Source organism: Meriones unguiculatus, chromosome 1, assembly GCF_030254825.1.
Source record: "Meriones unguiculatus strain TT.TT164.6M chromosome 1, Bangor_MerUng_6.1, whole genome shotgun sequence".
Lineage (NCBI taxonomy): Eukaryota > Metazoa > Chordata > Mammalia > Rodentia > Muridae > Meriones > Meriones unguiculatus.
The window spans coordinates 142,660,543-142,685,014 of record NC_083349.1 but is presented as its reverse complement, the minus strand read 5'-3'; the positions used below and the strand labels follow the sequence as shown (position 1 = coordinate 142,685,014).

The following is a 24,472-nucleotide window of genomic DNA, read 5'->3' as shown; positions in this document are numbered from 1 at the left end:
AGCATGCTGGGAAAAAATTCTGTAGAATAAATGCTTCTTGGTTTTGCATACTACTTGAGTCTCGGGTCTTTTGTGATTCTTGGAGCCTAACTTTTGGGGGCTTGTCCGGGAGTACTGGGAATGCCCCCCCCCCCACACACACACACTCAAATTGGTGGAACACTGGAGGGGACTCTTTCTCTCCCCGACTGTTCGGTAAACTTTTTGGGCACACCCTGTGTCTTGTCTGGTGTCTTTGTGTCTGGTCTGGTGTCTGTCTTCTGGAAGATGCTTGAGTGCAATGGGGGGGGGGCGCAAAAAAAGGACTCAGCAGATGCACAGATAGCCCAACACCCAGGGATGCCGGAGGACACTCTGAGCTCCCGGGAGAGGCTTTTGACTCTCATCAGGTTTTGGGAAAATCAGAATGTTTCTGAGCCAGCATTGGGTTTCTTTGTGTGCACAGGGGCTGAGACCAACTGAAACCGAATTTGGGTTTTGCTTTTGTTTCCCTGTGTTTGGTTTTCATTCTCTTGCATCTGCTTGTGTTTGAGTACACCTTACTTATGTTATGCCCAAGTCTCTCGGGTATCAAAGACCACCAAGGAGTCGATTACCCGATGCAAATGCAGTAGGATCTTTTATTACAAGCTCAAGCTCAGGCACACAGCTTCACCTATGCAGCGGTTCTCAAGTGTAGAGCCCTGAGCCCAGGGAGAGAGGGGTTTTTATTTAGAGTTACATCAAGGTTCAGGGAATTCCAGCTTGGCAGGTCTATGATTGACTGACATTTAGCAAATTATGGTGTCCCAAGGAGGAGATTGTTTGCCAAGAGGGCCAAACCTTAATTGTTGTACCCCTGGGTAAATTTCAAGTATTCACGGATTGGCTGTTGCTAGGGATGATGGTTAAATATTACCAGAGGTAAGTGGTTGAAGCACATTTTTTTAAATTTAATTTGTTTTTATTTTATGTGCATTGGTGTTTTGCCTGTGTGATGGGTGTCAGATCTTGGAGTTACAGTTGTGAGCTGCCATGTGGATGCTGGGAATTGAACCCGGGTCCTCTAGAAGAGCATTCAGTGCCCTTAACTGCTGAGCCATCTCTCCTGCCCCCCAAAGCACAAGCACATTTTTGTGTTGGGGGGGGGGGGTTTCTCCTTTTTGAAACTGGAGTTTATGCCTAGGTCATTTACCCTTAAGACAGAGTTTGTTTTTCAGAAATGGGGCTACACAGTCCTCACACTTGTCTTGTTGTGGCTTTTTGAATAAAGTGCCTAATCATCTACCCCCTTGAGTTTAGTGCTAGATCACTTCAAGGATTTCTGCTGAATTGTGGATGATTAGGGTTTGGTTGTTTGGCAGGATACACTAACGACCTTTTGCAGGAGCGTAAAAGGCCCACCTTCAAAGTAGTATGGCCAGAGGGGGTAATGTTTCATCTTCGCATTCTTTACAGGGTTAAGGCTCTGGGCTACAACAATCCAACAATGACACCAGGACCAGGCTCCATACTTCATCACCGGGCAATATCTAGTAGATCTTGGCTTAAACCCTTCCTAGTTCCTATCCCCTCTAGTTTCCCCACCTTGCTGCCTCCTGGGCCCTGGAGGAAGATGATTCCACCCCCTACTGTGTATCACCGTCCCTGCGGCCGACCCACTCTCTCCCCCAGCTCCTGGAGAAGCTATCACTGTGAGAGAAGAGGAGGGTCCTTGAGTGAGCCCACCTTAACAGCAGGTCTCCAGCAGCTCATCAAATGGAACCAGAAGCTAACTCCACTGCGACTCTGCCTTGTGAGCCATGGGGCCCCTGATGGTAACAGGAGACAGTACGAACCGTACCCACTTGCCTTCACTAGTAATGATTTATATAATTGGGAATGACAGAACCCCGTGTTCTCTGGGAAGCCAGCTAAGCTTATTGATGTCTTAGATTCCATCCGGGGAGACAATTGCTAACAATTGCTGCAGGTCCTTCACACCTGAAGAGGGGGATCATATTCTGACGCCTGCCCGGAAATTGGTTCCAGGTGTCAATGGAGTACCCACCCAAGCCAGGCTGACGTCGATGTGGCTTCTCCACTCACCCTCCCTGGCAACTGGGATCATCATACGGCAGAAGGTAAGGAGAGGTTCCCAGTTTACTGCCAGGTTCTCAGGGGGTGCCTCCTAGAAGCCACTGGGCAGCCCCTAAATTTAAACAAAGTCAAAGAGATAGTGCAGGGAAAGATGGGAGTCTGGGCTACTTCCAGAAAAAATTACTGTATGTAGCTCTGCGTCTTTTGACCCTGTTGCTCAAGAGAACCAGACTGCCATCACCATGGACTTTGTCAACCAGTCTGTACCAGATAGTCTCAGAAAGCGTCAACAGACAAGTGACCTGGACCAGGCTGCCACAAAGGTTCAAGAATTTGACCTCCATCTTCGATGAAGCATTATAGGAGGACTTGGGTAAGCACAGATGTGCCCACCCAATATTAGTCTTTTACAGTATGTGGATGACCTCATAGTGGTCACTTCAGATCTAGACACCTTTCAAGCTGCCACAGACCTACTGCAAGAACTGGCCTGACTGGGTTATCAGGTATCGGCTAAGAAAGCCCAGCTCTGCTGTAAGGAGCCTATTGTCAGCACTCAACCTTTTGCCGGATCCTGATACGGCTATCCAGCATGACTGCTCCATTGTGCTACATGTCCAAAATCTCTGACCAGATCTCACTGATATCCCAAGGTCAGCTCCAGTCCTCTTCAACAGGAGCAGCTTTGCCTGAGACAACATCAGGCCTTAAGAGACCAGCATCACTGAGGTGGACTCTCCTCAGAGTCGCCACACAGAAGCTGTAGTCCAGAATTGGGTGACGCTGTACCTCATGCTGGCAGTTGAACTTGGTAGTATGAGAGACACCTGGGAGGTACTGGTTTGGAAGGCATGAGGGTGTCATGGAGAGCGGCTGAGGCTTGGCACCAGGAAGAAAGCCTATGAGAGGCTATCTGTGAGAGCGCAGCCAATTGCAGCACAAGACCCTGGTGTTTTGGATACGCCAGTACCATGGGATGACCACCAGGAAGAGCAGCAGCAGTAGAGGGAAGCCAGCCAGAGCCTAGAAGACGAGCTGTGTGTGCTGCAGAGGTGGAGGAGTGACCAGAGCCCTTTGGAGGAGTCCAGGAGACCGGGAGTGGATCCCAGTTGGAGTTTAAAGACTTCAGTCAACTTATCCATAAGATCACCAGAATACTCACCTGGGCCAAAGGAAAATCAAAGAATTATTAAGAGGGGCCAAATACAAGATTTCTCACCTATGGTGAGATAGTTGATCAAATCGTCTCTCATTGTCCTGTATGCCAGGCTGTCCATGCCACTGGCTCAAATCAAGGACTCACTGGGACTAGGGTAAGAGGCCAACGCCCAGGGGCTAATTGGGAAATAGATTGTACTGAAATAAAGCCAGGACTGTATGGCTATAAGTATTTGCTAGTCTTTATAGGTACCTTCTCAGGATGCGTAGAAGCCTTCCCCCACCAAGAAGGAAACTGCCAGTGTAGTGGCCAAGAAGCTGCCGGAAGACATCATACCCAGGTCTGGCTTGCCCACTCTCTCACAGGGTCAGACAGTGGACCAGCCTCTATCTCTCAGGTAGCCCAGGAACTAATAAATATATTGGGGATAAACTGAAATGTCATGTGCTTATCATCACCAAAGTTTAGGTCAGGTAGAGAGAATGAATTGGACACTAAAGGAGGCACTAACCAAATTAACGTTTGAAACTGGTGGTGACCGGTTGGCCCTCCTTCCAGACGCATTGTACAAAGATAGAAATCCCCCTTGTACTTTGGGTCTCACTCCCTTTGAGATCCTCTATGGAAGACCACCTCCCCTACTTCCCAATCTTCAGTCTGAGATTCTTACCGAATTTGAAAGCCAAATTTTTTTTTAATCCCTTCAAGCATTGCATAGGGACTCAGAAGAATCTCTAGACTTTCCTGAAAAAGATTTATGGGTCTGCTCCACCTCTTAACCCACATTACTTTGAACCAGATGACAAGGTCTGGAGTAGGAGACATAACCAAAGACTTTGGAACCGCAATGGAAAGGATCTCACACAGTGACCCTGAACACACCCACTGCTTTGAAGCTCCAGGGCTGGCTGGGGAAGTCTGCAAGGAGTGGGTGAGCCAGGGTCAGATACCCAGCCGGCTCTCACAAAGATGGCCTGGAGACAGCCCCAGAGACAGCTGCAGCTGCAGGAGCCCGACCCCTCCCCCCTCCCCAGTCTGGCCTCTGCCGCCACTCACCTTCAGGGGCATTCGCAGTGCTGGCTCTGCTGGTGGGCTGTGCTTCTGGAGTAACTCCTTGTGTGTACACTGTAATCCTACATGGTACCAGTGGTTTCGGCGATCTAGTTCCCTAACATAACCCATTACTCTGAAAATGAGCTCTATTCTCAACCAGGGCTAGTCACCAATAGGGTAAAAAGAAAACCTGTTACAGCTCTGCTCCTATGGTCCCTTACAGACGCTGGGATGGTAGGAGCCAGAGGAACAGGGACTGCAGCTTTGCTGTTACAGGAAAGACACAACAGGAGCAATGCCAAAGCTGGTACGAAGCAGTGTTTAATTGCTCTCCCTGGCTAACCACCTCGTCACAGCCCCTACCAGACCTATCATCCTAAGCTTGCTCTCACTCGAGCCCATGTATTGATGCTTTAGTCAGATTTAAGAAGCACATTTCCTCTCTGCAGCTAATGATTTTAGAGCAACAATACCAACCCATAGATACATCTCAATGACTTGAGATGGACTGCTTCTTAAGGAGGTCTATAACTCCAAAGCCTCCAAGAGACCCACAGAAGGCCCCAATCTATTTGGCTAATCTGACTAAAGCTGCAGTTCATGGGCAGCCAATCAGTTTAAAGGTTAACACATGGGCTTGAGGTAAGTATAATTTAGCAAACCCGAGGAAAAGGCCTTAGCAACTCTGGAAAGTTCCTAAATGTTTAGCCAATCCTATATCCCCCATACAAACTGAGTCTACCAATCAAAGGAAAGGTTACCACTCTCCTTTTGGAAATCTCCCTGACTGCCTTTAAACTGTGCCTGGGTGCTCACTTTGGCAGGGTGGGGGCCATTCTAAGGAATGGTGGCCCCAGCATGCTGGAAACTTTCTGCAGAATAAATGTTCCTTGCTCTTGCATACTACTTGATTCTGGGATCTTTCTTCAGTGATTCTCAGACCCTAACAAGGGGCTGCAGATCCCTTAGCTGCTTCCTGCTGGTTAGGATGCTCGGGTTCCTTGGAGCCAGTCTAATCCTTGGAGCCAGTTTCAGGAGATCTCCACCTTCTTGTCTCACTGCATCACCAGCAACTGGGAGCTGCTGGGGGAAGCAGCAGCAGCAGCAGCAGCAGCCGCCTTGTTCTTTCTTGGAGCTCCTCCATACTCTCTGGCCTCTTGCATTTATTCTCTCTCCAGAGTCCTCAGATTTAAACTATCCGCAGCTGGCAAAGAGTGCCTCTCAGAGCCTGCTTGAGGCAAATAGTTTGCTGCTGTGAACTATCTGAATCAGTTCCACATCCCACACCTGGGATTAAAACAAAAACATGTTCATAGCCACATTTTCTTTCTTTTTCTTCCTTCCTCTCTCTCTCTTTCTTTCTTTCTCTCTTCCTTTCTCTTTCTCTCTTTTCTTCTTTCTTTTCTTTTTTCTCTTTCTTCCTTCTTTCTTTCTTTCTTTCTTTCTCTCTCTTCTTTCTTTGTCTTTCTCTCTTTCTCTTTCTTTCTTTCTTGCTCTTTCTCTCTCTCTTTTTCTTTCTCTCTTTCTTGTTTTCTTCCCCGAACAGGGTTTCTCTGTAGCTCTGGCTGTCCTGGAACTATCTCTGTAAACCAGGCTAGCCTTAAACTCAGAGATCCACCTGCTTCTGCATCCCGAGTGTTGGAATTAAAGGTGAGGGCCACCACCGCCTGACTTAACCAATGTTCCAGGCTGAGAAGTGTCACATAAACATGGGTCTCGGATAGATATTGATGGTTTATTTGAACGCCTCTCCAAGCTGATCAGTCAGGGCCACAGTAAGGACTCAAGAGCCTAACTGTGACCTCTACAAGGTCTCACAGGAGGGTTTTTTTTTTTTTTCCCAAGACGAGTTCTTTTTTTTTTTAAGATTTATTTATTTATTATAGATACAGTGTTCTGTCTGCATGTGTGCCTACAGGCCAGAAGAGGGCACCAGATCTCATTATAGATGGCTGTGAGCCACCATGTGGTTGCTGGGAATTGAACTCAGGACCTCTGGAAGAGCAGCCAGTGCCCTTAACCTCTGAGCCACCTCTCCAGCCCTCACATCAGGGTTTTTATAGAAAAATAACCAAGTGCAAAAGACATGGTGAGGGCAGTACAAAGCGATATTACACTTTTAGCTAACTAAACAAAGCATTATCAGCTGACCTTTAAGCTGATTGGTTCTAGGCGAGGTAAGTGAGGGTCTTCCAAGTGCAACCAGAGTGTAGCCAAGCATATAGACAACCAAGTATGAGTTATGACACTATTGAGTCACACAGTATATAAGGTCAGCTCGACGCTCTGGCAGGGTCTGTTGGTGTAGGTTAGCTTGGCTCCTTGGCAGAGTTTGTTACTGTCATCTATGAGGAACTACTTTTAGGAAGCAAGCTTAGAAGTTTACATTTTTGCACTTAGTTTCACCTTAGAAACAAAATGGAAGCTGAAATGACTGCAGTTATGTCTCAAAGCAGACTTCAATATTCCAGGCTTCAACACTACCTTTCTTGGTCTCCAAAGATGCCAACAAAAATAATTCTGCCTTCTTCTGAATCCTACATCAACCTAGGAAATCTAATTTTGTCAACCTGCTGCCTGAACAGGAGAGACAAACTGAAAAAAAAAAAACATTTTTGTTTTTGTTTTTGTTTTTTTTTTTTGGTTTTGTTTTTGTTTTTCAGGACAGGGTTTCTCTGTGTAGCCTTGGCTGTCCTAGACTAGTTTTTTGAGACCAGGCTAACTCACAGAAATCCACCTGCTTTTGCATCCTGAGTGTTGGGATTAAAGGCGTGTGCCCCCATGCTGGTACAGAGTAATCTTAAAGAAGCTAACTTGTGCTGGGCAGTGGGTGAATGCCTTTAATCTCAACACAGGGGTAGAGGCAGGCAGATCTCTGTGAGGTTGAGACCAGCCTGGTCTACAGAGTGAGTCCTAGGACAGCTAGGGCTAATCAGAAAAACCCTGTCTTGAAAACTAAAACTAAAAACCCCAACAACAACAAAAGAGAGAGAGAGAGAGAGAGAGAGAGAGAGAGAGAGAAAAGGAAAAAAGAAAAAAGAAAGAGAAAAGAAAAGAAAAGAAAAGAAAAGAAAAGAAAAGAAAAGAAAAGAAAGAAGCTAGCTTGTCCTATCTGGGTTGCTGTGGACCCAGAAGAGAGGCATGAAAATGCTTGTGTCTAATAGCTGCTCAGGCTGTCCATACATGCTAGCTCCTTCCAGTCTGTACCGGAGGCTTAGTCACCTGCGCATGAGGAAGGCTAGCACACATTTGGATTCTAGATGTTCCTCCCAGATGTTTTTCATACTTAGCACAGTTTCCCTGTTTTACTTAAAGGGTGTAACTCATCAGACACTAGATCAAAACAAAACAGAACAAAACACAAACCTTGCATTTTGAAATTACTATTTTTTAGTCATGAGCATCTGACTCCTTATTGTTCAAACTGAAAAAATATTATCTGCTCTATGAGCCTTAGAGCTGTTGTACCTCACATGATAGAACAATACTGATGAAAACAAAATTTTCAAACATGTGTGAGTGACTTGCTTGCTTCTTACTTTCCAGCACTTGGGAGGCTGAAGCAGGAGGATTTCCAAAATGAGGCCAGCCTTGGTAACAGTAAGCCTCAAAAGAACCAAATAAGTAGAAAAAGATAAGTGCATGCCTGTGATCCCGAGTGGTGGGGACCACTCGGGGAGGCAAAGGCAGGTGTGTCTCTGTGAGTTCGAGGCCAGCCTGGTCTATAAATGAAGTCCAGGACAACCAAGGCCGTAAATAGAAACCCTGTCTCAAAACAACTAAAAACACAAAAAAGAGAGAGAAAACTACCTCCTGAAAGTTTTCCTCTGGCCTCCACAGTTAGGCAGTGGTGTGTGAGCCACTTCCCTTCTACTCTCTGTGATTGCCCTCATGCTGAGAGAGAAAAAGAGAAAGGAGAAAGGAAAAGAAAATTATAAAGATCTCATGGGGTTGGCCTCAAAAAAAGAAAAAAAAAATCTCAAAACTTCAGTAAGACCCTGCCTCAACAAACAAGGCAGATATACAGAATGAGATCCTGCTTCAAAAAAATAAATTTAAAAAAAGTTGGGCATGGTGGCTCACTCCTGTAATCCCAGCACTTGGGAGGAGGCCAGCCTTGTCTACGAGTAAGTTCCAGGACAGCCAGAGCTACACAGGGAAACCCTGTCTGGAAAAAACAACAACAACAACAAAAAAGAAGCAGGGGTGGTGGTGCTCGCCTTTAATCCCAGCACTTGGGAGACAGAAGCAGGTGGATCTCTGAGTTGGTGGCCAGTCTTGTCTACAGAGTGAGGCCAGGACAGCCAGGGCTACACAGAGAAACCCTGTCTTGAAAAACCAAACCAACCAACCAAACAAACAAAAAAACTCAAAAAACAATTGAACAAACAAGCCAGAAATACACAGTAACACCCTGTTTCAAACAAACAAAACACAAACAAGATCTATAACTTGTCATGGTGCAGAGAAAGAGAGAAGAAAATCATAAAGATCTCACAAACTTTCTTGAAATGAAGCAGGTGTAATGAACTAACAAATATGAGCCAAAACCTCATACCTATAGAGGAGTTTTAATTCAGAACATGGCTGCTCTGGCAAGACATCACATCCAAAGACCTTCCAGGTCTGTGTGATCCCGATGGAATACAAACACACCTTTAACCCCAGGAGAAAGAGCCAAGAAGATCTCTAAACTCAAGGCCAGCCTGGTATAGAGCAAGTTTCAGGTAAAGAAACTTGTTTCAGGTAAAGAAAAGCTTAGGTCCAGGTGCGGTGGTCCAGGCTTTAATCCGAAACAATGAAGGTAAAGTTAGTTTCTAGAAGGAAGCACCCATGTTTCAAAGTGATGTCTAGTTGAGTGGCAGAAAAGGTGGTGACGAATCAGAGAAAGACTTGACAGAATATGATGTAAGGGGCAATACAGAGAGAAGAGGAGGCGGTTTTACCAGGACGATAAAAGAGAAAGGTTGTGGAGAGAGAACTAAGGTGAAGACCAAAGCAGCCAGAGAATGAGAAGAAACCACACCGGAAGATGCTGCTGGAGCTAGTTTGCAGCCAAATAGAGCAATTCTGGGGCTAAAAGAAAAGTCTGATTGAGTCAGCCAGGAGTTTGAGCCAGAACAGCTGAGTTGAACCAGCCAGCCCAGAGCTCAGTAAGAATAAATAAAGGTGATCTTATTCAGCAGTTAGTCTCAGAGATGAAACACTTTCCAAGCCTAGGTTAGACGGCATAGAGGCTAGAGGCTTCCAGGACTAGGCCTAAAAGCTGCTTTTAAATGCCTGAAGATTGGAGGAGAGAAACACATCTACCACCTAGGTTCTGTGACAAACTGTACGGACTACACACACATTGCTCCCCCTATATAAATCAAAGAAACAAATAGTTCAAAAGTCTTCATCAGATGCTCTAATTCTCCTTTAATATTGTTCCATCATCTGAGAGAGTGTGATATATATATATGTATATATATATATATATATATATATATATATATATATATATATACTGTTCTTGCACTTTGTTACTCTTTGATTGGTTGGTTTTTTTGAGACAGGGTTTCTCTGTGCAGCCTTGACTATCCTGAAACTCACTCTGTAGATCAGGCTGGCCTTGAACTCACAGAAATCCACCTGCCTCTGCCTTCCAAGTGCTGAGATAAAAAGCCATGTGTCACCATGCCCAGCTCTGTTTTTGCTTTTGAAACAGGATTTACGTAGCCCAGGCTGGCCTTGACCCCAGGGACATTTCTGCATCAGCCTCTTGAGTGCTGAGATTACAGGATGAACTCCTACAGCAGGCTCTGCAACAGCTCTCACGCTACACCAGTATAGTAGATACAGTATCAGCTACGCAGAAGGCCACCCGAACAATGAGATGTCTTCACTCCCATTTCAGAAACACAAAACCTATGCATAAAACTAATAGTTTATGGAAGGAATAAGACTCAAACCAAAAGTAAATGTTTGGCTAATGCGTGGCAGTTTCCCTGCCGTGTATCCATGTGTGGATTAGCTGGAGCCCCACCCAGAGTGCTGCAATGTGCTTCCTGGATCCACAGAGCCCGAACTGCACAGCCGGCTGCCAGGGGCTGGAGGCCTGGTCTGTGTAAGTAATACCTTGGGGTCTCGGAATCATGGAATCATGAGGTAAACAAACCCAGTAGCTCCTACCCTAGAAGCGTTCTCTCAGCCTTCCTACAGTGCGTCTGGAGGCTTCTCGCTGGAGCCGGGAGCCTCTGCCAAACTACTTCTGCCCACCCTTCTCTGCTGGTCTACTGTTGCCAACCCCGAGGGCTGGAGCCTGGAGATAGCCATTGGCTAGAAGCCCTGCCCTAAATCTTCACCATCTCATTAGGACTCAGGGGTGGAAGAATGGCCTGTGGCAATGGGGCAGGCAGGGTGACGGGGGAAGGCTGCCTTCAAAATTTGGCATCGTTCTCTACCTTGAGATGGGTCTCCCTCTTGTAAAGATTGTAGCTTCAGGACAGACAGTCAGGTATCCTTTGTGCCAGTTACTACAACCTCAGCTCTTGCTGAGACCGCAAGCCCTCAGCAAGGTCTACCAGCTCTGGGCAAACTGACGGAAAGGGTGTGGGTGCCTACCGTTTTATTTCAGTTTGCATATTGGGCAGTGTCTTAATACTACTCTCAGATGCAGGACCCGACAGTAGTTACAGGCCAGGTGCAACCCAACCCCATCCCTCTCCCCACCCCGAACTCCACAGACTGCATAGGCGGGGCCTGACTGGGTAGGACCAGGATACAGGATCCTGGAGGAAAGAAAAGCTGTAGTGTTTGGGGCTTCAGAGGGCTAGGCTGGTTTGGCAGGGCAAAGCTTTCTGAACAAAACAAAAAACCCCAGGTAATACCCAGGGGTGAACCTAAAAGATAAGGCCTGAAGTGACGACCCCTTCGAGGGGCTGCCTCATGTGAGCAGAGCAGAGAAGGAAGGAAGGGGAGGGCAGCCACCACCTCCCTCACTACCCCGCTCACCTTCCTGCAGGGGCATGGAGCTCGGGTGCCCTGAGTTGCTGGAGCTTCCGGAAGACATCTTCTCAGCAGGATCGTTCCTGGAGCTGGGACTCAACTGCCCCCCACCGAAGGTTCTGGTGACCAGGCTGCGAGAGCAGGGGCTACAAGGCTGGGAGAGGAATAGGGGCGGTGGCTGAGTGTTCTGAGTGGAAGCGGGAGTGAGGCTGCACAACTCTGACTAGAAGCCTTAAGGCCCCACAGGAAAGAGGTCTGCTAACAGAGCCCACAAACTACACGTGAATTGTAACTCTATGTCCAAGAAGGAGAAGCAAAAAAATTGAAGCATAAAGGATCTAAGACTGCCTCAGGTGGGACTCTCAGAATTCCTTGCTGATACTCCTCTCCTCTCCTTCTACAGGGCCTTGAGAAGGGTGAGCCTGACGACTTTCTGAACCTCTTCATTGATCCCAATATGGTATATTGCCCAGAAACGTCTCCTGCCAGTGACAGTGGGGTCTCCGAAGATCCTAGATCCCCTGCCCAACAGGCACCCAGTCCCCCTGCCCTCTATGAGGTTGTCTATGAGGCAGGGGCCCTGCAGGGCACTCAGCGGGAAGCTGGGCCGACCTTCGGACTCATCTCCATCCAGATAGGTCAGTGGACTTTTTGGAAAGAGGTCAATGGCCCTTTGAGGACCAACCCTGGCCACGAGGTTAAGGGGAGAAGGTTCTCAAACTGCGGCCCTGCCCACAGTCCCCTGACTCCTTTGTCGGGTCTCTGCATCTTCTTCAGATCAGTGGCGCCCGGCATTCATGGTACCTGATGCCTGCACAGCCAGTGCACTGCCCTCTGATGCCCACAGACATATCCTGCCAAGAGCCAGCGCCGTAACCCCAGCACCTCCTGCAGCCCTGGTGAGTCTAGAGGCCAGCCAGCCTGGTGTTCCCACAGGGCACATGTCCTCAACGGGAATGCAGAGGAAAAGGGAGGAGGAAGTAACGAGGAACTTGTGGTGGCAGTTGGTTTGAAGGCCAAGGAGAAACAAGCAATTCTAAGTGCAGAAAAGCATGGGGGACCAGAGAGCTATTGGGGATCAGAGTGGTTAGGATTCACTTCAGGAGCAGGTGGGATGAGGGAGCTCTCGAGAAGCCCAGACCTGGTGTGCATTTCCATTCAGTCGGAGCTGCTCCCTCAGCGTTGGGTCAGGGAAGGGAAATGGGACAGGACTCCTGGGAATTTACCTGGCTAGGGAGGGCAGAGTGAGAGCAAAGCAGCAGCAGGCGTGTGCCCTGTGGCCGTGCTTCAGCGATATGTGGAGTATTCTATCGCGACCTTCCCAAGGCGGCTACACGTTCCTGCCGTGCAGACTGAGAGAGGCCACGCTTAGGCTATACTCCTCTCTGTGCCCAAGGACAGAGAACAGGTTGTAGCCATCCTCTAAAAGTGTGCTTGAAGCCGTGCTAGGTGCTTTGTATACAGCACAGTATCCCTGCATGTTCTACTTCTAGATGAAGCCCTCTGTGCTCCGCTCTCAGAGATTTGGGTTAGAGAGATTGGAAGAAATACGCTATTAAAACACTTGGAGGGAAAAAAGGGGGGATATCAGGAAAGGAAATGATTTAGCCAAGAGCCAAAGGCCATCAGAAAGCAAAAGCCAGAGGCTGAAAAAATCGGTCAGTAGGAAAAACACTTGCATGTGAGCATGAGGACCTGAGCTGCTAGATCAGATCCCCAGAACCCACATAAAAGGCTACATATTCCCTTAACCCACATGGAATGAGGGGTTGAAACAGGACAATCACAGGGACTTGCTAGCTTAGCTCCAGGGTTAGTGAGAAACAGTCTCAAAGGGGTCGGTGATAGCGCAGGACAAATGTGTTATACACACACACAGTAAAAAGCCAAAGCCAGGTGTGGGGGCGCACGCCTTTAATTCCAGCACTCGGGAGGCAAAGGCAGGTGGATCTCTGGGAGCTTGAGGCCAGCCTGGTCTACAAAGTTAGTCCAGGACAGCCATGGCTACATAGAGAAACCTTGTCTCTAAAAACCAATAACTTAGCCTGGCTAAGTTATTTTTAAGTTCCAAAGTGAAGTGGGTGAGGAGAGGCACACACTTGAAATCTCTGCTCTTGGGAGGCAGAGGCAGAAAAAGCACCACAAATTCAAGGCCAGCCTAGTCCACACAGTGGCATCCTATTTCAAAATCATCATCATCTCAATCCTCGTTTAGAAAGACAGATGGGATGTGCATTGAACGTATGCCAGGAGTCTACTGAGCGCATCTGAAAGACTCTAACTAGCAGTGTTTTCAAAGCAAAGACTCATGACCAAACCTTTGGCAGAGTACAGGGAATCATAGGAAAGAAGGGGAGTTAGTCTGATGGGGAAAGGATAGGAGCCCCACAAGGACCAAATATATCTGGGCACAGGGTCTTTTCTGAGACTGACATTCAACCAAGGACCATGTATGGATATAACCTAGAACCTCCACTCAGATGTAGCCTGTGGTAGCTCAGTAACCAATTGGTTTCCCAAAGTGAGGGGAACAAGGACTGTTTCTAACAGGAACTCAATGACTGGCTCTTTGGCCTCCCCACCCCCGAAGGGAGGAGCAGTCCTGTTAGGCCACAGAGGAGGGCTTTGCAGCCAGTCCTGAAGATACCTGATAAAACAGGATCAGATGAATGGGGAGGAGGTCCCCCCCTATCAGTGGACTTGGAAAGGGGCACGGTGGAGATGAGGGAGGGAGGGAGGGACTGGGAGGGAATGAGGGATCGGGACATGGCTGGGATACAGAGTTAATAAAATGTAACTGATAAAAAAAATAAAAAAAAATTAAAAAAAAAATCATCATCATCATCCAGGGCCTGGATGGCTCAGTAGTTAAGAGCACTAGCTGCCTTGCTAGGAGACCCATGTTCAAGTCCAGTTCACATCTATCTATAACCCGTTCCAAGGGATCCAACACCTTCTTCTGGCCTCCGTGGGCAGCAGGCATCCAAGCAAACACCCACACACATAAAATTAAAAAAATAATAATAAAATACTAAAACATTAAAAAAAAAAAAGGCAGGCATGGTGTACATGCCTTCAACCACAATAACTCAGGAAGCTGAGGCAGGCAGAGCTCTGTGAATTCAAGGCCAGCCTGGTCCACAAACAGGACAGTCAAGGCTACAAAGAGAAATCCTGAGTTAAGAAAAAAAGGGAAAGAAAGAAGAAAAAAACAAAACCCTATACACACACAAACAAAATAAAACAAAAACCCCAATGTAAATCTTTCAAAAAGGCGCACTAGGACCAGCAAGATGTCTTAGCACTAGCTGCCAAGCCTTAAAATTTCAGTTTGATCCCTAGATGGTGGAAGAAAACTCATTCCTGAAAGTTATCTTTGACCTCCACACATGCACACAAAAAGACACACATATACAATAAATGAATAAAATGCTGGTGAGAGGGTGAGGTCCTCAGCTGAGGGGCTCAGCTTACCCAGATAACATCTACCCTTCCTACACATTTTACTAGAAAAGCCATCCTGACTGTCCTTAGAAACTCCTTGTCTCAGGGCTGCAGAGGTTAAGAGCACTGGCTGCTCTTCCAAAGGACCCAGGTTCCAGTCCCAGGTCCCAGATGTTAGCTCACAACTGTCTGCCTCCAGTTCCAGGGGATCTGACACCCTCACATAGACATACATGCAGGCAAAGACCAATGTACACAAACTAAAAAGAAAATAATTGGAAGGAAGGAAGGAAGGAAGGAAGGAAGGAAGGAAGGAAGGAAGGAAGGAAGGAAGAAAGTCCTTGTCTGAGAGTGGACAGCTTGACGTAGATAGAGCTTAGCTTAGCGCCTGGGGATAATGAGTCACACGTTCCTGTGGTTGACAGGCAATCAAATATTTTACCAAATGGACGTTTACCTGACATAAGGAAGTTCACCATGGTGAATTCATGCAAGTTCTCTTCCAATTGTCCTAAGATACCAGAACAAGACCACTCTAGCTTGGTAGTAACATCAAGGTTCTGTGTGTGGACAAAAAACTTCACTCTCCCTCCTCAGGAAAGCCCTTTGGCTTGCCACGGAACCTGTCTGAATGAACTTTCTGCCCTGCCTTCACTTTCTCCTTCAGTGCAAACAGAAAGCCCTCTCCTGAAAGTGGACTGGGGGTGAAAAGGCAGCTTGGGTGTTGGAAGCAAATGACCTTGATCCCACTCATCTTCTGCCTCCTTTCAGCTCTCCTGCCAACGTCTGTTCCTGACAGATGAAGAGAAGCATCTGCTGGGGCAAGAAGGGGTTTCTCTGCCCTCTCACCTGCCCCTCACCAAGGTAACATCTGTCCTAAAAGGGTGTCCCATTCCAAGAGCTCCACACAGCCTCTGAGGAGCATGGATGCTGGGGCACAGTTGGAGAATTGTGGGAGGCTAAGAGTCCAGCATGGAATGCCTTGGGCCTCCAGGCAGAGGACAGAGTACTCAAGAAGATCCGGAGGAAAATCCGCAACAAGCAGTCAGCTCAGGACAGCCGGCGGCGGAAGAAGGAATACATAGATGGGCTGGAAAGCAGGTATGTTTGGGCATCCATGGGCAGTGTTTGGGCCCTCCCTCACCAAAGCATGTCAAGGAGCCATCTGCCAAGCCTACTCTACTTCTCCACACTCCCTAGAGTGGCAGCCTGTTTTGCACAGAATCAGGAGCTGCAGAGAAAGGTACAGGAGCTGGAGAGCCAGAACATGTGAGTGGCGGCAGTGTCTGGATGGAGGCGAGGGCCGGGTGCAGCCACAGGCAAGCTGTTGGCTAACTCTTCATTCTTCTCCTAGCTCCTTGGCGGCACAGATCCACCAGTTACAGAAGCTCACCGCCCAGACCTCCAGCAGGGCTGCCCAGACCAGCACCTGTGTTCTGGTACCATCCGGGTGCTCTGTACTTCCCCTCTCCCTCTCTGCCACCCTCCATTCTTCCTCCTAATACCCACCTGCCCAGCCCTGTTCTCCAAACCGTGACAACCCTAACTAACATCCCATTTGCGTTGCCTTCATCTTCTGTTGTCCCCAGAGCCCAAATGCCCTCCTGCTTCTTTTCAGATTCTTCTTTTTTCGCTGGCTCTCATCATCCTGCCAAGCTTCAGCCCCTTTCAGGGCCAATCAGAAGCTAGGCCTGAGGGTTATCAGCTTCACGGAGGTAAGACGCAAGGGCACAGCAGCCCACTGATGAGCCAGAAAACTCTGTATCCATAACAGTTAAATAGTAGGAGAGTTCCGGGCCAGCCTCCGACCCAAGCAAATGCTCTACCGCTATACTTTGTCCTCAGTGATATCCAGGAATATCTTGACACACAAAGACATGACAGAAAGCCTGGAGACTCCAGTTCTGAAGTACAAACTGGAGGGGCCACCTGAACAACCACGTGCAAACGGCTCAATAAAGACAGAGCTCACGCTGGGAGCGAAGGCGAGAGCCGTTGAGAGCAGGGTAATGGTGCATGCAGATGAGATGTAAGCCAAACCCATCCAGTCTCAAGGGTCTGCTCAGGCTTCCCTGGCACTGTTTCATCTGGATTCCCAGTGAGGGGTCCATAGCCCTAGAATTCCAACTCAGGACACCATAGTTGATTTCTGTTCCCTAAACCAAGATTTGCTTCTATGGCAGGGCACCTCAAATAGTTTTGTCACGTATTTGTGATTTTCTTTGTGGGTGAGGTCAAGGGGAAACAAGTTTTTGACTAGGAAATAAACTTTCTAGCTAACATTCTATCCCAGAAAAGTGTGTTATTTTAGACAACTTCTCACTGTGTCACCTAAGCTGGTCTCCAACTCCTGAGTCCTACCAAGTGTTGTGGCTACAAGCATGTAGTGCCAGATACAGCTTAGAAAGTCGTTTTACCGTTGTTGTTTGTATTAGGTGTGTTAATAAGTATGTGTGATGTGTACGTTCTTTTGTGTGTAAGTGGTATAACACACATGTGGAGGATAAAGGGCAATGTTTAGGTCCTTTCCTCTTACCATGCATTCTAGGGCTCAAACTCAGGTCATCAGGCCTATGCAGCAAACACTTTCTAAAGTACTTGTTTATTTCTGAGACAGGGTTTCCCTGTGTAGCCTTGGCTGTCCTGGAACTCACTCTGTAGAGCAGGCTGGTCTCGAACTCAGAGATCCACCACTGCCTCCTGAGTGCTGGGATTAAAGGCTGCGCCACCATCACATGCCTTTGGCTAAAATTTTATTTATGCATCTATGCGAGTACTTCCATATGTAAGGGTGCCCGCAGACAGCAACAGATGCCCTGGAGCCCACAGCTGTGAGCTCTGCCAGTTGCAGGTACCAGAGCTGAAAACAAGTCTGGAAAAGCAGCAAGCTCTGTTAAACTGCAGAGCCATCTCTCCAGACACTGTATCACACACTTGAACCTGAGCCACTTTGCCAGCCCAGAAATTTTAAATGAGAGTGAAAGGCCAGGGTCTGGAGAGATGGCTCAGCAGTTAAGAACATGTACTGCTCATGCAGAAGACCTGGGTTTGTTTCCTAGTGCTTTCACGGGGACTCACAGCCATCTATAACTCTAGTTCCAGGGGATCCAATGTCCTCTTCTGATCGCCGAGGACACCAGGCATGCACATGGTATACAGACATGCAGGTAAACCATTCACACACATAAAAGAGAAACCATCACTCCCTCTCCCTCACTGCCCCATGACTTTTTTCCCCACACCAAATTATTATTTTTCAAAGAGTTATTCATTTTGGGGCTGAAGAAGCAGTTCAGAGGTTAAGAGAACCATATTCCATCCCCTGCACCATGTGGCATCAGGGCCTGGTATCCTCTTCTGGTCTCCACGGTCACCAGATACACACATGTGCACACAAATCACTTCTACACATGGAAAAAGAAATCTAAAGAGGTTTATTCATTTTTTGCTGTATATGTCTGTTTTTGCATGAGTTCATGTGCATGGCTTGCCTGTAGATGTCAATAGAGGCCACAGGCTATCAGATCTGAAACTAGAATCACATGTGACCATAAGCCATCTGATTTGGATGCTGGAAACCAAACCTAGATCCTCTGTAAGAGCAATGCTCTTGACCACTGCGTCAACTCACAAGCTCCCTTTAATTGTTTGAGACAGGGTCTCATGTATCCCTGGCTGGCCTTGAACTCAGAGACATCTGCCTCTCTGCCACCCAAGTGCTAGGATTTAAGGCACGTGCAACCACACCTAGTCCTCCCCAAGCCAAATCATTATAGGGAAGGAAACTGGTTTACTCCTTTATTACTTTTTAAAAAGACAGTCTTACTATGTAGTTCAGCCTAGCCTGCCAACAAATTTGCCAAGGGTCCTCCTGACACTCTCTCTCACGTGCTAGGATTACAAGTGTGTGCCACCAAGCCCAGCTCTATCTTACTTTTTACTGTGCTCATTAGCGGTCTGGAAGAGGAAGTCAGGGAAAGGTGCTACTACCACAAGGTTTAAGAGTACAGATTAGCCCACTGAGCTTTCTTTCTCCGCTTGACGTACAGTCTGTAAGATCTGGCATAGCACAGAAGAATTCAGCTATATAGACTCAATTTGCTTCCGGACTTTTTCAAGAGCCTTTCGGTCCAGTTGTCGCTGACGGATGATGACGAGGCAAGCGAAGACTAAAGCCACAGCCACCACAGTGCCTTCAAACTTCCAGAATAAGTGTCGTTCCATCAGAGCTGAACGGCAGCTGAGGGCAAAAGAAGGCCAGTCATTCCCAGGGAAAGTCAGTTTCTCTTTACTATTCTCCACTTCCGCCTACCCAAATTACTATCTAAGAATAAGACAAACTGGATTCAGTTGTGTCTTTAGTCTCTGGTGAGATTAACAGACCAGCATTAACCAAAAAAAAAAGAAAGAAATTTTTTTTGATAGTTTCCCCTGGCAGTGACGGCACATGCCTGTAATCCCAGCACAAAGGGGGCAGAGGCAGGCCGACTCTGTGAAGCCAGCCTGGTCTACAGAGTGAGTTCTAGGACAGCCAGGGCCATACAGAGAAACCCTGTCTCAAAAACAATAACAACAAAATCAAAGAGGAAAAAAAAAAAGTCTCAAGTAGTTTAAGCTGGCCTTGAACTCCTAATTCTCATGCCTCTTCTTCCTAATTGCTGAGGTTACTTACAAGCATGTACTATCATGCCCAACTTCTCTTTTTCTTTAAAAAAAAAAAAAAAAAAGTTACATTTTTTGTTATGTTGTGTGTGTGCACACTCATGCCAGGGAACATGAGTCCCATCACATAACACACACACACACCATACACAACAGTCAGAAGACAGCTTGCTGGAGTGAGTTCTATTCTTCAACCAGTTGGATTCTAAAAATCAAATGCAAGTTGCTTATTTATTTATTTAATATGTGAGATTGTTTTCATGCATGTATGTATATGCACCATATGTGTGCCTGGTGCCCAAGAAGGCCAGAAGAGGGTACTGGATACGTGAAAACTGGAGTTACAGTTATCAACTGCGTGGGTGCCGGAGGCTGAGCTAGGGTCCTCTGCAAGAGCAGAAGTGCCTTTAATCACTGAGCAATGTAGTCAGGCTCTCTTAGAGATCTGTCTGCCTCTCCCTTCTGAGAGCTGGGATCAAAGATCTGTGTTATCACACATGGCTTAATATTTATCTGTTTGTTTGTGTGAGACAGGCTCTGAACTGTAGCCTGACCTGAACTCCCTATGTAGACCTGGCTAGTCTGGAACGCACAGAGCTCAGCTTGTGAGTGCTGGAATTCAAGGGGCGATTCACCCCACTGCCCATCGATTTTATTATTACTTATTTACTTACTTCCTTATTTATGTTTTTCAAGGTAGGGTTTCTCTGTGTAGCCTTGGCTACTCTGGAGTTTGTAGACCAGGCTTTCCTTGATCTTATAGTGATCCATCTGCCTCTGCCTTGCTGAGTGCTGGGATTGAAGGCGCGCACCACCACTCATGGCTTTATTGTTATTTTTTAAAGCAACGCTGGGGATTGAACTCAGGGCCTCCTAAATACTAGGCAAGTACTCTACTAATGAGTTACATTCCCGTCCCTGACCAAATTCTCTGATCAGAAAACATGGCCTATATCATAGTGCTGGAGACTAGGGTTAGGAATTAGGGGGAATTTGGCTCAAATCTCCTCTTTCCAGTATTCCGAACTATACTCTTGGTATAGTTCGGAGTAGCTACCTAAAGGAACAGGTCGGGGTAACCCCATGCAGAGATACAGTTCTTACCTTCTGAATTCATTCCTTTTAGATGGGCTGCATGTGATTTTCTCCATGTACCCCGTAGAACCACACTCGGGCGTGCTTTTCTACCAAAAGAAAGGTCCAAAAGCATACATTAGGAAGAGGTGGGCAAGAAGCAGAAGACCCGAGCTTCAGAAAGGGTCAAGCTGGTGGGCAGCGGGGCTAATGAGAGGCTCTGAAGTGGATGATGGAGGCGGCTGGTGACGGTCAGGAAGGCAACCATCGAGGAGACACAGAGAACTTACTGAGTCTACCATATAAAATAGGAATAGAACAGGAGTATTAGCTGGACACTGTCATTCGCATGGAAAGGGCAGATTTTCAGAGGGAATTTAAGTTCAAGTTTGAGGGCTGACAAGATGCCTATGTGGGAAAAGATGTTTGTACCTGGGCTTAACAAATTTTATTTTCTCAAGCTGTCCTCTGACTTTCATGGCACATGACCCACACAAAATAAAGATAACACTTAAGACTGGCCTGGCTTGCATGGTAAGTTCCAGACCAGATACAGTGAAGCACTATCTCCAAAACAAACAAGAAGTATGGGTTGGAGAGATGGCTTAGTGGTTAAGAACACTGGCTGCAATTCCAGAGGACAGGGTTCCATTCCCAGCACCACAGTGTGGCTAGTAATCTTTTCTAACTCTGGTTCCAGAAGACCTCTTCTGGATTCTTAGGGCTCTAACACGCACGCACGCATGCACACACACACTGCATACATGCAGGCAAAACGCCCACATACATAAAACAAACCAAATAAAAATAAAATATAATGTAATTAAGTTCGGATTTGAACGTATCTTAACACTCTGAGAAGAAAAAAAAAAAAACTGAGAAGACACAGCAATGGCATGCTTAACAAGAAAACAAGTGTGAGGACAGGAGAGACGGTTCAACAGTCATGAGCACTGTCTGCTCTTCCAGAGGACCCTGGTTCAATTCCCGCACCCACTTGGCAGCTCACAACTGTCTCTAACTCCAGTTCCTGGTGATCCGACCTCCTTACACAGACATACATGCAAGCAAGCAAAGAAATAAATCAAAATTTTAAAAAGCCCAGTATATTAAAAACAAAAACAAGCAAAAACTCACAATCTGGAAGTTGGAACACGGAGCACACTCTTCGGTCACCACAAACTCTTCCACCAGCCAACATGGTGAAGTCGAAGTGCTCACTAAAAGGAGAAAGAAAAATGCCCAGCCGAAGACCATTCAAAAAACATTTCTCTCAAACGCTCAACCCATCTAAGCTTCCCAGCACCTCCTCTTTCTGTGTTCTTGACATACTAAACAGATACTGAAAACTAAAACACAACAAAAGAAAAAAAACGTAGAGGCACAGGGTTCTCGGGCCATCACCCACCTGACAGCTTCTCCTCGCGCACCGGAGCCTCTGCTTCGCTGCAGGTAGGGAGAGGGGGTAAGAACAACGGTGAGACCCCAGAAAAGACAGGGCACACCTACTTCGGGTGCCAGTGGAGGAGACGGCGTGGTTCCTGAGGGCGGGGACCGTCGGTTTCGCCTGCGACCCCCGCCCCCACCCCGGTAGCCACTTACCAGAGCTTTAGGGTGAAAGCGCACAGCAACCAGCAGAGGTGGCCGCCCCGGGGGAGGCCAAGCCTCCGCGCGCCTGCAAGCATGGGGCGGGCAGGGTCGCACCTGTTGCAGCAGCCGTCCCCGAGGTTCCAGCTCCGAGCAGCGAGCTGCCAGAGTTCTCTCTCTGGGCCAGCTAAGGCTCTGTTGGAACGGCCTCGTGAGCACAGAGAGAATGACCCATGCGGACTTGTTGGCTAGAAGCGCGAGGTCTTTGTTCGGGCCAGGCTGGGAGGAGGGCACGCGGGTCCGGACTCAGTGCCCGCGCCCCTCGGCCTCCGTCTCGGGAGCGGCCATCTTGCTCGCGGAGGCTCCTGGTCCCGGCCCCAGCGACGCCGGCTCTTCCCGTGTGCTCGCGTCTGTCCCCTGCTGGGGCTTGTAGTCGTTCCGGACTCGGTGGCCACTGGCTCTCACTGCGTTTGCGCGGCGTCACGTGACGTCTTAGCCGGGCGCCGCGCGGCCTTGTGGTCTTTGTAGTGTTTGCAGAGGCGGCTGGTTTGGCGGTGTCGGAGGTTTCATTCTCCGTGAAGTCGCCTGTTTGTCCATTTAGAACTAGGCGACCAGAGAAACATAAAAAGGGGCAATACGCCGCTCCATTTCAACTCTGGGCCTTCACCAAAACTCTGGCTTCACCATTAGACTCTTGACACCCTCCCCATCCATCGCTCACCACCCTGGATGGCCTTGGGAAGTCGGGTCCAGGGAATCTATTGATGGAGGCAGGACTGAATGAAACTTGTTCTCGTCCCTGAATTCCCATCTGGCTTTTTGCAGATGAATGGTAATGAACTTCTCGTGTTAACGCGCCGAGTGTGATGTTGTAGACTGTTAATCCCCATATTCGGGAGGCAGAGGTAGGCAGATCTCTGTGAGTTTCAGGCCAGCCTAGTGTAAAAAGCGAGTCCAGGACAGCTAAGGCTACACAGAGAAACCCTGTCTCGAAAAACTAAAAGAAAAAAAAAAAAAAAAAGAGCGGGGGTGGGAGGGGGGGAGAAAAAAATAAAAAAAAGAACAGAAAGAAAAGAAAATATCTGCCTGTTGGAGAGATGGCTCAGCACTGGCTATTCTTCCAGATGAGATGACCCATCTCTGATTCCCAGCATCCACGAGAAAGTCTTGTTGTGGTTGTTTTTTTGTTTGTTTGTTTTTTGTCATCTTTTGAGATACAGCTTCTTTGTGTAGCCCTGGCTGTCCTGGAATTCACTTTGTAGACCAAGCTGACCTCAAACTCACAGAGATCCACCTCCCCAGTGCTGGGATTAAAGGTGTGAGCCACCACTGCCTAGCACAACTACTTGTAAATCAATCTAGTTAGTTGTAGGAGATCTCTTGGCCTTTTCTGGTTATCATGGGCACCAGGCACACTCAGGATGCACAGCAAAACACACACACAAAATAATTTTTTTTTTTAATAAAAATAAATTCTTCCCTGGAACGCGACTAAGATGTTGATCTTGCCTGGCATCTCACTCTGAATCCCAGCCATTGGGAGGCAGAGATTGGCAGATCTTTGAGTTCCAGGACAGCCACAGATACACAGAGAAACCCTGTTTCAAAAAACAAGATAAAACAAAAAGTCTCCTTCGTGGGAGTCATTGTCTTTTTGTTGTTTGATTTTAAGGCAGGACCTTGATAGGTGGCACTCTCTGCCCTTCAGCTTGCAGCAGTCCTGCCCCTGCCTCCACAATGTCACTTCCAGAGTACATGACACCCTATCTCAAAAACTAAGTAAAGAAATAAGGAATTCCAGATTTGGTGTACATCACATGTGGCATTTGAACTATCTAGAGCACTGCAGCAGTGAAATTCGGTGTATTTGGAAAACAGGCAGGAGGTTCTTTGAGTTCAGGGCCAGCTCTGGTCTGTAAAGCAAGTTCCACAGGACAGCCAAGGTTTACACAGAGAAAGGCTGTCTCAGAAGAAGGAAAGAACCTTTATCCAGGCGGCAGTTTACAGGGCCACAGCTGTGCTGTTTTGGAAGTCAAGCTGGTTCTCTGTATTTTTCAGAAAAGTGCAACTATCCTTTTCCTCTCTCTCTGTTTGAAGCATGATTTCCCTAACACTTTGAGCTTATTCTTCAGGAAATATTTAACTCTAAAAAAATTGCCCTTGAACTTAAGAGGAAAGTAGGCAAGCTAGAAGTGTGTCATTTCCCATGCCCCTCCCCCCCAGAACTGTAGACCATTTGGCTATCATATTACAAATATTGTTAAGCCCCAGCCCCCAAGGGAGAAAGATTTGCAAGTTTTTGAGAAGGATTTAAAAAAAATTTTTGTATACATTATACATATATATGTATATATATACATGTATATATATACATTATACATACATATATAGATAGATAGATAGATTAGATAGATATAATATATATATATATTGGGGCTGGGCATGGTG

The 24,472-nt window shown here is 47.3% G+C and overlaps 2 protein-coding genes across 3 annotated transcripts; one reads left to right on the top strand and one right to left on the bottom strand.

The window, feature by feature from the left end:
• The first annotated feature begins 10,637 nt into the window (after nt 1–10,637).
• Nucleotides 10,638–16,988, top strand: Creb3l4 (cAMP responsive element binding protein 3 like 4). Of its 2 annotated transcripts, none has more exons than XM_060367804.1 (10): nt 10,638–10,766; nt 11,274–11,373; nt 11,661–11,895; nt 12,035–12,156; nt 15,473–15,565; nt 15,696–15,802; nt 15,902–15,970; nt 16,056–16,140; nt 16,320–16,416; nt 16,547–16,988. In XM_060367804.1, the coding sequence occupies exons 1-10, from the start codon at nt 10,720–10,722 to the stop codon at nt 16,732–16,734; spliced, it is 1,143 nt and encodes a 380-aa protein (XP_060223787.1). In that variant the 5' UTR covers nt 10,638–10,719; the 3' UTR covers nt 16,735–16,988. The 2 variants fall into 2 exon arrangements, with proteins under 2 accessions (XP_060223787.1, XP_060223788.1); XM_060367805.1 differs by lacking the exon at nt 10,638–10,766 and adding an exon at nt 11,071–11,132.
• Nucleotides 16,989–18,112: 1,124 nt separating this feature from the next.
• On the bottom strand, nt 18,113–22,440 carry Jtb (jumping translocation breakpoint). The gene is made up of 5 exons (XM_021646725.2): nt 22,040–22,440; nt 21,846–21,883; nt 21,575–21,657; nt 20,468–20,547; nt 18,113–18,941 (listed from the first exon to the last, which is right to left on the bottom strand). The coding sequence occupies exons 1-5, from the start codon at nt 22,120–22,122 to the stop codon at nt 18,785–18,787; spliced, it is 441 nt and encodes a 146-aa protein (XP_021502400.1). The 5' UTR covers nt 22,123–22,440; the 3' UTR covers nt 18,113–18,784.
• Nucleotides 22,441–24,472: the final 2,032 nt, after the last annotated feature.

Bases quoted from the DNA above. Each gene is read 5' to 3' on its own strand.
- Jtb (XM_021646725.2), bottom strand. From the start codon at position 22,122: ATGCTTGCAGGCGCGCGGAGGCTTGGCCTCCCCCGGGGCGGCCACCTC. The intron at 21,658-21,845 runs GTGGGTGATGGC...TTCTCCTTTTAG, and splicing joins GCGCGAGGAGAAGCTGTCAG to TGAGCACTTCGACTTCACCA. The intron at 18,942-20,467 runs GTAAGAACTGTA...TTTTGCCCTCAG, and splicing joins AAAAGGAATGAATTCAGAAG to CTGCCGTTCAGCTCTGATGG.
- Creb3l4 (XM_060367804.1), top strand. From the start codon at position 10,720: ATGGGTCTCCCTCTTGTAAAGATTGTAGCTTCAGGACAGACAGTCAG. The intron at 15,566-15,695 runs GTAACATCTGTC...TTGGGCCTCCAG, and splicing joins CTCACCTGCCCCTCACCAAG to GCAGAGGACAGAGTACTCAA. The intron at 16,417-16,546 runs GTAAGACGCAAG...CTTTGTCCTCAG, and splicing joins GGGTTATCAGCTTCACGGAG to TGATATCCAGGAATATCTTG.